We start from the raw sequence: 13,565 nt of genomic DNA, 5'->3' as shown, positions 1-13,565 counted from the left end.
TCAACATAATTCAGAATGCTATAGACAAATGATCTTTCCGCCTTGCTACAATTAATTTACTATCTGTTTTTTTTTTGTTTTTGATTTATAAAGGGTGGTAGAGGTGAAGCTGGTTCTATTGGTCCACCTGGTCCACCAGGCCCACGAGTAAGTACCTTTTTTCAGCATCCTAGGGTGCACATTTTACCAATATACAATTTGATCCTAGACATTAAATTGTATCAAATGATCTAATATTGTTTTGTGCAACTGTAATGACAAACATGTTGTGAAGTTTGCATGCAAATTCTATAACACTGCATTATTAAAATATGTTGATATATTTAAAATAAGCTGATATGTGCCGCTGATAGTGGAAAATGAGTTCTAAATTGACGTGTTAAAGTTAACACATTGTGTAATATCAATTATTGTAGTCCTTTATTGATTGTGCATTTGGGGTATTTGTGAACAATATTGGAAATTTGAAGTTAGTGAACATAATTGAAATCAAATGTTTCATACCAGGTATGGGCAAATGTGATTTAGACCTTTAGTTCATAGTTATATTCCATGGAGGTGCAATAGAGTTGTGTTGACCGACAAATGATTGGAACTTCACTTGTAGCTTCAGGAGTGAAATGCTGGAGCACCGTATTCGAGAGGTACAAGGTTTAGGATAATACACATCAGGTTTATACCTGTCCTTTATTAACACAAATTCGTGACACTGTCCTGAAAGGAGAATTCAGCCAAATGTGTGCATGTTCACATTTTTCTTTGAGGGAGCTTAATGTACAGAGGTTGACCGTGATATTTCCCTCTTTACAACTATGGCTACACTTGAAACATACACTTCATCAATTGTTCTTGACCCAAGAGAGGCACTATTGAAATCTTTTTTATTTATTTTTCTGACATTTAAAACAAGTTGGATATTTCCAGTTCATTGCCCAGTAGTTTATAAATTTGATCTGCCATCTGAAGGCACGTAATATGAAAGGCATCCCAGGGGCACTGTCTGCTGTGTTTGAATTTGCACCTCTGGCTTAGAATGCATTCGGTGACATTGCACATAGATGTCAATGCAGAGGCCATGCCTATAAAGGAAGAATTGCTTTTCTGTTAATCTAAACTGCCAATTTCATGGAACTTTGAACCCACTGTCTTAAAAGAAAGGAAGATATATACTACATGCTGCTCCTGGAAGTAAAGGGTGTCCCATCAATGCCTCTATTTAATCCTCAGAAACACTGTTTACACAGGAACATAGACTGGCAATACGGGAGAATGAGCTGAATGAGTTCACTGTTCCGAGGAATTCAAACCACAAAAACAAATTTGTCATGTTAACGTGGACTAAAGAAGACAGGAGTCAGAAAGATTGCTTTTCTGCAGAATATTCCTGAAGTTTATTCAAACACATTTCAAATTATTTCATAATTGATAATTTAATCAAGTCTTTAAGGCAGGATGGAATTGTTACAGTACAGTTTTGTTAATTTGAAGCAAACTAAATAGGAATGAATGAGAATTATTAAGGTCTGCATTCAAGATATCCCTTATTGTGAATGTTAGGTGGTATGTGCAGTTCAAATATTTTACTTCATGGCATCTTTTCCTCACCTTTAATGTTATAGGGCGCCGTTGGTGATATTGGTTATCCTGGTCTTCCAGGTCCTGCTGGTCTACGTGGTGCTAAAGGTAACAGGGTAAGAAAGATTTTTTTTGTACCAGAGTTGCGTGACAAGTATAAAAAACAGAAGCTGCTGCTCGCCATGCAGTACATTTTGTTTTTCCATTGTGATTCATAACTGGACACGGTGAGACACTGATGAAAAAGCTGGCTTAATATATTATTCATCATACAATGCTAAATTTTCAGTGGGGAATACTTCGCTTAAAGATGTTTGTAATTGATTTTATGTTTTAAAATTAAGATCTGGTGAAGTGAATGTGAAGCAATGCAGATTAAGAGGCATTTAGACAGGAACATGAACAATCGAGGGATAGGGATGGTGAGCAGGGAGATGGGATTTGATAGACTAGTATGGTGGTCCAAGGTGCCTGTTCCTGTGCATGAATGTTCAATGTTCAAAGAGCTAATATGGGGCTGAAATTCTTTTTTGTTTTGTTGGTCAGAAGTGAAAAATTTCTGATTTTTCCTCATAAACTACAAAGTTGAACAAATAGATACTTAAAAATGAAATCACTTGTATATCAAATCAGCGAGCAAATAGCGCACGCAGTAAGGATTCTTATATTTTTCATCGCAAGCTTCATGTCACAATTTAAACTGTGGACATCTGAAGCAAAAAGGGGGCTTATTCAGCCTACACACACAAAATGCTGGTGGAACACAGCAGGCCAGGCAGCATCTATAAGGAGAAGCACTGTCGACGTTTCAGGCCGAGACCCTTCATCAGGACTAACTGAAAGGAAAGATAGTAAGAGATTTGAAAGTAGTGGGGGGAGGGGGTAAGAAGGGGAGGAGGAACAACACCTCATATACCGGCTGGGTAGCCTGCAACCTGAGGGCATGAACATTGACTTCTCTAACTTACGTTAATGCCCCTCCTCCCCTTCTTACCCCCTCCCTGACATATTTAGTTGTTTGCCTGTTCTCCATCTCCCTCTAGTGCTTCCCCCCACCCACCTTTCTTCCAAGGCCTTCTGTCCCATGATCCTTTCCCTTCTCCAGCTCTGTATCACTTTCGCCAATCACCTTTCCAGCTCTTAGCTTCATCCCACCTCCTGCGGTCTTCTCCTATCATTTTGCATTCCCCCCTCCCTCCAATACTTTCAAATCTCTTACTATCTTTCCTTTCAGTTAGTCCTGACGAAGGGTCTCGGCCTGAAACGTCGACAGTGCTTCTCCTTATAGATGCTGCCCAGCCTGCTGTGTTTTTGAATTTCCAGCATCTGCAGATTTCCTCGTGTTTGCTTTTTCAGCCTGTTGGCTCTTTGCCAGAACAACTAATCCCACATTCTTTTCATTTTTGCCTTAGCCCTGTATCTTTATCTGTTCCAATTGTTTATCTTCTGTTGCTTGAAAAGGTGCAATTTTCTGTGCCTCCATACTCTGAGGCTGAATGCTCCATGCTAACCAATATCAGAATGAAAAGCTCTTCTAACTTTATAGCTTATTCTCAAGTTTAAACTGATTATTTCCACAGGTATCTAGTCAGACCTTTAATAATATTTTATCAGTTCCTTTTTCTTTATTAAGAGTATTAGGCACTGTGGTTGGCACGGACATTGTTGGCAACACCGCCTATTCTGTTCTGTACAATACTGTGTTTTATATTGGACAAATTATTCTGTTCTTATGTTCTATTGAAAATAATCTCTTTAAGTATCTCTGAACAACGTTGGTTGGTAACCCCCATTTGATTATGATAAAATTATACCATGCTCCCCCTTGCATTCATTACTGCCTTACTGGTGGAGTGTCCAAAACTCTGTTAGATTCCATGCATAATTCTTATCACATAATAATCAATCAAAATACCTTAGTTTCTTTATGCTCAGTTTTTAAAGGCAAATTGCTGTTGTCCTTATTTTAAATGGCTTTAGCTGCTTACATATGTATTTTTACTAAAATATGTCCCAGTTTTTCCTGAGGGGAGAGAATTTCCTGTACTAATTGCTCACATTCCCTATATTTTGAATTAAAGAAGAGATCCAAATGGAGGAAAATTGATATCTGAGATTGACCAAAATTTCTCATTTAAACTGCCAAGTCAGATGTCCGGTTAGTTTATGTTTTAGTACACCTAAAGAATTATGTATAGTAACACTACACCCAACTAATGTTAAACAAGTAAAATATGGTCATTGATTTTTAAACACGTAGCTAATAATGCTTTTTTGTTAGTAAATTATCATGCAGAACTGCCAATAACAATTTCAATCTGTGGTCTTCTATTCTCAACTTTTATGAGGGCACCTCTCATTCTCCTCCATTCCAGGGAATTAAGACCATAAGATATAGGAACAGAATTAGGCCATTTGGCCCATCGAGTCTGCTCCACCATTTCATTAAGGCTGATCCAATTTTCCTCTCAGCCCTGATCTCTGCCCTTCTTCCTAGGTCCCTTTATGCCCTGACCAGTCAAGAATCTATCAGCCTCTCCCTTAAATATACATAAAGACTTGGCCTCTACAGCTGCTTGTGGCAAAGAATTCCACAGATTCACCACTCTGTGGCTAAAGAAATTTCTCCTAATCTCCATTCTAAAAGGACACCCCTCTATTCTGAGGCTGTGTCCTCCTGGTCTTAGACTATCCCACCAAAGGAAACATCCTCTCCACATCACTCTATCAAGGCCTGTCACCATTAGATAAATTCCAATAAGGTCACCCCTCATTCTTCCAAATTCTAGTGAATACAGATCAAGAGCCATCAAATACTCTTCATATGACAAGCCATTCAATTCTGGAATAATTTTCATGAACCTCCATTGAATGCTCTCCAGTTTCAGCACATCCTTTCTAAGATAAGGGGCCCAAAACTGCTCACAATACTCCAAGTGAGGCCTCCCCATTGCTTTATAAAGTCTCAATATTACACCTTTGTTTTTATATTCTATTCTAGAAATGAATGCATTTACCTTCCTCAGCATAGACATATCTTGCAAATTAACCTTTAGGGAATCCTGCACAAGAACTACCAAGTCCCTTTGTACTTCATTCTTTTGCATTTTCTCTCCATTTAGAAAATAGCCAACCTTTTCATTTCTTTGACCAAAGCGCATGACCATACACTTCTCAACGCTGTATTCCATCTGCCATTTCTTTGCCCATTCTCCTAATCTAAGTCCTTCTGTAGCCTTTCTATTTCCTCAAAACTACCTGCCTCAGCACCTGTCTTCATTTTGTCAGCAAACTTTGCAACAAAGCCATCAATTCTATCATCCAAATCATTGACACATAATGTAGAAAGAATCGATCCCAACACGGACCCCTGTGGAACATCACTAATCACCAATAGCTAACCAGAAAAAGGTTCCCTTTATTCCCACTCTTTGCCTCCTGCCAATCAGCCACTGCTTTATCCATGCTAGAATCTTTACTGTAACTCCATGGGCTCGTTGCTTGTTAAGTAGCCTCATCTGTGGCACCTCGTCAAGGGCCTTCTGAAAATCCAAGTACACAACATCAACCAATTCTGCTTTGTCTATCCTACTTGACAATTCTTCAAAGAATTTCAACAAATTCTTCAGGCAAGATTTTCCCTTGAAGAAACAATGCTAAGTGTGGCCTCTATATGTGATGTATATATCCCGTGCCTTCTGAATTGCTTCCAAAAATTCTAGCCATTGCTGCTCTGCCATCATCCCTGCCAGTGTTCTTTTCCGCTCAATTCTGGCCAGCTCCTCTCATGTCTCTGTAATTCCCTTTACTCCACTGTAATACTGATAGAGGCAGCTTCTTTGGCTTCTCCTTCTCAGCTTTCAGGGTGAAATTGATCATTTAATGATCACTTTCCCTTGAGCATTGTTTTACCTTCAGCTCCCCGATCAATTCTATTTTATTGCACAACACCCAATCCAGAATAGCTGATCCTTTAGTGGGCTCAACACTGAGCTGCTCTGAAAAGCCATCTTGTAGGCACTCTAGGGATTCCTCCTCTTGAAATCCAGCATCAACCTGATTTTCCCAATCTACCTTCATATTGAAGTCCTCTAAAACTATTGTAACATTGACCTTCTAGCATACATTGTCTATCTCCCATTCTGATTTGTAGACCACATCCTTACCACTGTTTTGGGGTGTGTTTACAACTCCCATTAGGATCTTTTCACCCTTGCAGTTCCTTAGCTCTATCCATGATGATTCTACACCTTCTGGCCTTATGTCACCTCTTTCTAATGATTTCATTGCACTGTTTACCAACACAGCAATGCCGCCCCCTCTGCCAGTCTGCAACTGTGCTACAAGTTAATCTGCCTTATTCTGTGTATTGCACGCATTCAAATACAACACCTTCAGTCCTTTTTGATTTTGTCTACCTTTTACGTTGCAGCTCATTCTGAAGACTGTAATTTTGCCCATCAACAGCCACTCCTCACTACACATTACCTCTGTTTGTAAACTAGCTACCTCAGGTTCAGCACTATAATCCACCTTTCCTATGATAGTCCTTGCATTGAAATATATGCAGCTCAGGGCATCAGTCGCATCATGCTCAACCTTTTAATTCTTAACTTTGTTGGAGGTCTTACCAACATTTGCCTCCACAACTTCTCCATTAAATGTTCTGGCACTCTGGTTCCCATCCCACACAACTCTAGTTTAAACCTCACCATGCTGCATCAACAAACCTTAGGATATTAGTCTCCCTCCAGTTCAGGTGCAAGCTGTCCCTTCTGTACAGGTCCCACCTGTCCTCAAAGAGAGCCCAATGACTTAAACATCTTCTGCCTTCCATCCTACACCAACTCCTTAGCCACATTATAAACTGTATAATCTTCCTATTTCTGGCCTCACCAGCACATGGCATGGGTAGCAATTCTGATATCGTAACCCTGGAGGTCCTGCCCTTTAACTTAGCACCTAACTCCCTGAACTCTATATGCAGAACCTTGTTACTCATCCTCCCTATGTCATTGGCACCTATGTGGACCATGACTTCTGGCTGTTTGCCCTCCCACATAAGAATGCTGAGAACTCAGTGTGAGATATCCCGTACGCTGGCACCTGGGATGCAAAATACCAACTGGGAGTCTCATTTTTGCCCATGGAACCTCCTGTCAGTTCCCAACTAACACACCACAGTGTGCCTCTTCTCCAGCCTTTCTCTTCTAAGGCCAGATACCTGACCACTGTGACTTTCCTCTGTTTGGTCTTGCCCCCCTCCCACACCCCCCCCCCCACCCATCCTGACAGTTTTTAAAGTGATATATCTGTTGTTGAGGAGGATGGCCACAGGCGTACTCTGCACTGGCTCCTTAATCCTTATCATATTCCAAGCTTAATACCAAGTACATAATCATTCTCCCTTTATGAAATCCAGACTGGTACACAGTTAATTTTCCACTACTTTTCACAAAATAAGAACGCCTTGCTATCGCCATTTGTTCCATTACCTTACATACATGTGAAATTAGCAAAATACATTTATGGCTGGATTGATATCTGATTGATCCTTATCAGATTTCAATTGAGGGAAAACAACTGCAAATTTCCAGGAAGCTGGATGTCGCCCTTCAACCCATATTGTATTAAAGAATTTCAAAACCAACATAAGTTTCAAATCCGATAACCATGTAAGCATACTATAACAAGTATCATCGTTCTTGGGTGATGTCTGACCAGCATCATTAATAACCCCTTTAAGTTCAGAGAATGTAAATTTGACATCCAAGCAGGAGCTATAACACTCTTTCTTTTTCTCAGCAACTGGAGGTTTCCTGGCCAAAACTGTTTCTCTATCAGACTTCTCTTCTTTACTTAAATTGGCTGAACTCTGTACACTGATAAATGCTTTTGCTAATAACTCTGTTTTTTCAGATTAACTACAACTTTCTCCCCACCATACAAAACCGGTAATGTAATAAATACTCTAACTCCACCTGCTTTCTGTATCATATTCTAAACTTCCTCTACCTGGATCTTTTTCCCAATGCTTTCACCATACATTCTCCAATACATCTTTTTGTCCTTCTCACTACTTTTCTAACTATAGCTTAAGCTCTTTTATATTGTATGAAAGACGAATAGGAATAACGCTGCCTAAGGCTACGTCCACACTACTCCGGATAAATCTGTAACCGAAGCTTTTTCTCTTCGTTTTTACCCTCCGTCCACACTAAAACGGCGTTTTCATCCCCCAAAACCGGAGCTTTTCAGAAACGCTGTTCAGGGTGTGTGTTTTTGAAAACTCTGCTTGGGCAGATCAGTGTGGACGGGGTAACCGGAGAAATCTGAAAACGCTGTCAGACGGCAGCGCGCCATTTCCTGAACGCAACCTAACAATTTCAGAACAGACAGCAACGAGAATGAAGCCAGAAGAGTTAGAAATGTACTCACCAAATACTTTGACTCATAACTTACTGAATAAATAAGTATGCTCACTTGGCCCTGTTTTCTGTCCTTGCTTGTATGAAGGTGGTTTACCTATTTATGCAAGTACTTCTGACAATTGATGTGTAACAGCCTTATGTAACATTGTATGGAAATACAAGATAATACTGATGCAGACATATTTTACACATTTAACAAGGTGCTTTATTAATGCAACAGAGTTAGTCAGTTTTTCAGTATTCGTCGTTAGCCAGGTCAATCTGTCCATCGTCAGTCGGGTCAATCTATCCGTGAACTCCCTGTCGGTTGCTTCCATACACTCCAGTATTTGTTTTTTTAATTACTTTTAAGTCCTCCTGCACAAGACTTAACAGCTGTCCGTCGTTTAAATTTTTCTAGTCTGTAACTGAACAAACGTGCACTAAGTTTTTCACGGTGAGATTCGACACCAAACATGTTGCTTGTTTTCGGTAGATGTATCCTGCACATGCACAGCAGGAGGAGATTCGCCAAAATCTCCGTTTCAATGTGGATGGAGATATTTTTTAAAATACAGAGTGTGGACGTCTATCATTTTTACGCGAAACCTGTGTTTTCAAAATTATCCAGTGTAGTATGGATGTAGCCTAAGTTCCTAAAAGCTTTATTCCACTCCTTTACAGCTCTTTTACATTCATCCATCTATCAGTGAACAATTTTCCTTTTATTATCTCCCAATGATCTGGGAATTGATTCCTTAGCTATTGCACTGAGTACAGAACACAAGGTTTTATTACTCAACTTGATATCCTTCAAAACCAAATGATCAGGAAATTTTCTTTCAGACAGACAGACAGACATACTTTATTGATCCTGAGGGAAATTGGGTTTTGTTACAGCCGCACCAACCAAGAATAGTGAAGAAATATAGCAATATAAAACCATAAATAATTAAATAATAATAAATTGATCATGCCCAGTGGAAATAAGCCCAGGAACAGCCTATTGGCTCAGGGTGTCTGACACTCCTAGGGAGGAGTTGTAAAGTTTGATGGCCACAGGTAGGAATGATTTCCTATGATGCTCAGTGTTGCATCTCGGTGGAATGAGTCTCTGGCTGAATGTACTCCTGTGCCTAACCAGTACATTATGGAGTGGATGGGAGTCGTTGTCCAAGATGGCATGCAACTTGGACAGCATTCTCTTCTCAGACACCACCGTCGAGAGAGTCCAGTTCCACCCCCACAACAACACTGGCCATACGAATGGGTTTGTTGATTCTTTTGGTGTCTGCTACCCTCAGCCTGCTGCCTCAGCACACAACAGCAAGCATGATAGCACTGGCCACCCCAGACTCGTAGAACATCCTCAGCGTCGTCCGGCAGATGTTAAAGGACCTCAGTCTCCTCAGGAAGTAGAGACGGCTCTGACCCTTCTTGTAGACAGCCTCAGTGTTCTTTGACCATAAGTCATCAAGTACATCCCACTTTGCCTTTTTAAAATTCAATCTGGGAGTATGAGAATTTTCCTCTGATGCACATCTATATTCATTTTTCAGATAATGAGGAAATGATCACTTCCCTCTTATACACTTCCCAGGTACACACCCTTGATATATCCTCAGATACCATCGTAGTATCTGTAGCAGAAACAATGTTGTTAAATAGATTTATCCCTGTACTCCTACCATCATTCAAACACAGCCAACACTCTTCTTCCAGAAAGTCATCCACCTCCATCCCATTCATACTTCTGTCACTACAACCACACATAGTACTATGAGCATTAAAATCCCCCACCACGTAACCTTATTTTTCCCATTTCCACCCACACTTTCCAATATATCAGGTAACCTTTCACAAGGGTTATAAAATTATTATCCATTCTTTCCCCATATTTCAACCATAATTGATCATAAACAACCCCATTCTCCAAAACTCTATCCCATTTTTGACAAAGGTAGCCACTCCTCCTCCATTACCCATTTTTCCAATTATGTCTTATGTCAACATAACTTTGTATCTTAAAACTTAGATAAAATTTTAACCAGGTTTCCTATGCATGGTATAACATCAGGTTTATTTGATAAATCTTCCAAGAAATTTGTAAACTCTTGACCATTAGCTAATAGGTTTCTAGCATTCCATTGTAAGGTGAGAAAAAACATTAACAACCCTACTTTGAAGTCTGAACATTATTTACACCTCCTTGTAAGACATCATTAATATCTCTAGAGTTAGGTCTTTTATATATAGATGTTTTTCTGCAGCTTTTAATATAATTTTTTATTTTCTGTTTTACTTTTAGTTTCTGCTGTTCAATTTATCACATCTGCCATGAAAGTGACAAACTTTAGTTTATGAACAATCATAGAATCCTTTGTTATACAATCATGTACTTTACACACTCTAAACAATCTCTGTTCTGAATATTAATAGATCCCAATGACACTGTTTTCTGTACTTTCTGCAGAGCCTCTGCCTGTGATATGCCCATTTCCACCCGAACACACTGCACTTCCTCAGCTTTATTGTATACAGGACACCCTGCATAAGCAGAGCTATGTTCTCCTCCACTTTACCAAATCGCTTTTTACCCTTGCATAGGATTTCTACATGATCAAACTTCTGGCATTGAAAACATCTCAGAGGGGGTAACACATTGACTTGAGCCATAAAATTCATATAATCTAAATTAACCATATCCAGCAATTTTTTTCCATCCAATTTAATCAAGATAAGCTACCTGTTCTACCTTTACCACAAAACTCATTTAAATGTTTACTGTCCATAACTTATCCCCTGACTAAATTATTTCAACTTGGTTCATGGATACATCTGGAGGCACTCCAGAGGTTGTTCCCCAAAGCCAGCGTTGTTCAATATCAACCCTTGGTGTTAGTTTTCTTCCTCTCACAGCTTTTAACCGCAAAGCTTTCTTACATTGCTTACTTTCTTTACAAAATACTAAATGCCCCATCTGTTAAAGGTTTTGTGTTCACAATATCTCTTAATTCTTTTTTCAAAACCTTAGTCTAATTAGATTGATACCAGAAACAGGTCCACATTCAACACAACATAACCTTAAACTCTTCCTTCTTTCTTTCATTTAAATTCTACTGCCTTCATCACTGGATGATAAGCCATTACACTCCTTAATCAGCCACTTATTTTTCAGTTTCCCAGAAACCTGCCATTTGCCTTTCTCCATGCAACTCCTACCACACAAAACAACTCCTGTTCACTACTTCTTTACTGCTTCATGCCATCTCTACCCAACTTTTCAGTTAGGAAGTAAGCCTACAGAACCTATATGAAATCTATTTGGCCAAATAGATGAATAAATAGATTTAGTAGATTTGGCCAAATAGATTTCAAATTAGATTCTTGAAAATATGATAGGCTTACTTCAAATAATTGGAGCTATGGCATAATGAAAATGCAGGTGAAGATAATAAGGAAACAAATGCTTTGGATTTACATTATGTTCCTGCACTCTCTTTGAACACATCAACCTTGTTTAAGCATTCCCTTAACTTTTCCTGATCCTATTTGCTTCCCTTTAAACTCACAGCGACCTCTTACCAAAACTCCCTTTAAATTCACTGTGGCCTATTCCCCATACTATTTTGAAATTCACAAGGGCTCTGGGAAGTTGCCACAGTCACACATCCTCCATTCCCTTGAAACTCACTCGGGGCCCTGTTTCTCACGCCCTCTTGAAATTCACTACAGCTCTATTTCCCCTGTTCTCTTGAAACTTGACTTGGTAATTTTGCCATGATTCATTGAAACTCAACAGGGCCTTGTCTTAAGTTTACCATGTCCATTTTAAAGTTCATTATAATAATATGTAGCATCTGAAAAAAGTGAATTGAAACTCTGTTGCGTAATAACATTCAATAGTCCAGAAAATCTGCCAGTCTGTCACGACCAAAATGTTCAGTGTGCTCTATTAACCTACTATAGTTTTAATGCTCTCTGTGCCAGGTTGATATTTTCAGTGAAACTGGGGGTGACACCTGCTGTGAGCTGATGTTCTCTTGAGTTCAATGTGACTTGTTTTTACTCCTCCTCCTATTGTTCTTGAAGAGTAAGCAAAAGGACTTCTAGTATTAGATGCATAGGGCACAGTAACTACATTGTGTGCAATCAAATATGAATATTGAAATATCTACATATGAATCTCAAATTTTGACAATGATTCCATCATCCTATAGAATATAGGACAATACAACACAGGAGCAGGACCTATGGCCCACGGTTTTGTCCCGAAATAATTAAGATTAAAGATCAAAAGATTAGTTTTATTTGTCACATGTATATCAAAAATTCAAAGCATACAGTGAAATAGATAATTTTTGTCAACAACCAGCACAATCCAAGGATGTTCTGGGGGCAGCCTGCACGTCTTTGTGAAGTGAAGTTCGTGCCTCACGAGCCTGATTCAGTTTTTTGAAGAGGTAACAAAAGAAATTGATGAGGGTAGGACAGTGGATGTAGTCTACATGGACTTTAGCAAAGCATTTGACAAGGTCCCTCATGAGAGACTCATCCAGAAAGTCATGAGGCATGGGATCAGTGGAACCTTGACTGTTTGGATAAAAAACTGGCTTAAAGGAAGAAATGTGGAAGGAAAGTATTCTGCCTGGAGGTCGGTGACTAGTGGAGTGCCTCAGGGATCTGTCCTGGGACCCCTGCTATTTGTGATTTTTATAAATGACCTGGATGTAGAGGCGGAAGGATGGGTGAATAAGTTTGCGGATGACATGAAGATTGGAGGAGTTGTGGATGGAGCTGTAGGTGGTCGAAGGTTACAAGAGGATACAGACAGGCTGCAGAGTTGGGCAGAAAAATGGCAGATGGAGTTCAATCCAGACAAGTGTGAGGTGATGCATTTTGGAAGGACAAACCAGAAGACTGAGTATAGGATTAATGGTCAGTTACTTAAGAGTGTGGATGAACAAAGGGACCTTGGGGTTCAAATCCAATCATCCCTCAAGGTCACTGCACAGGTTGGTAGGGTAGTTAAGAAGGCCTATGGGATGCTAGGCATTAACAGGGGGATTGTATTCAAGAATAGAGAGGTCATGTTGCAACTCTACAAATCTGTGGTGAGACTGCACTTAGAGTATTGTGTTCAATTCTGGTCACCTCATTATAGGAAGGATGTGGAAGTTATCGAGAGGGTGCAGAGGAGATTTACCAAGATGTTGCCTGGATTGGAGAACAAGTCATATGAAGCAAGGTTAGCAGAGCTGGGACTTTTCTCTTTGGAGTGTAGAAGAATGAGAGGGGACTTGATAGAGGTCTACAAGATTATGAGAGGCATAGATAGGGTGGATAGTCAATACCCGTTTCCCAGGGCACCAATAGCAAACACCAGAGGGCATATGTACAAAATTAAGGGAGGGAAGTTTAGGGGAGACATCAGTTGTAAGTTTTTTTACACAGAGGATTGTGAGTGCCTGGAATGACTTGCCAGGGATGGTGGTGGTGGCTAAAACATTAGGGGTATTTAAGAGCCTCTTAATTTAAGAGGCACATGATGAAAGAAAAATGGAGGGTTATGGGGAGTGT

The 13,565-nt window shown here is 39.7% G+C and overlaps 1 protein-coding gene across 1 annotated transcript in view; it reads left to right on the top strand.

Annotated features, from left to right (window-relative positions):
• LOC132401340 (collagen alpha-1(IX) chain-like) overlaps positions 1–13,565 on the top strand; it is a 110,666-nt gene that overhangs the window by 69,114 nt on the left and 27,987 nt on the right. The window contains exons 23-24 of the mRNA XM_059983469.1: positions 94–147; positions 1,620–1,691. Coding sequence (XP_059839452.1) covers positions 94–147; positions 1,620–1,691 — 126 coding nt within the window. The remainder of the gene's footprint in view (positions 1–93; positions 148–1,619; positions 1,692–13,565) is intronic.

The sequence above is a fragment of the Hypanus sabinus genome, chromosome 10 (assembly GCF_030144855.1).
Source record: "Hypanus sabinus isolate sHypSab1 chromosome 10, sHypSab1.hap1, whole genome shotgun sequence".
Lineage (NCBI taxonomy): Eukaryota > Metazoa > Chordata > Chondrichthyes > Myliobatiformes > Dasyatidae > Hypanus > Hypanus sabinus.
Note: the sequence above shows the minus strand (reverse complement) of the source record. Positions and strands in the feature narration are given on the sequence as shown.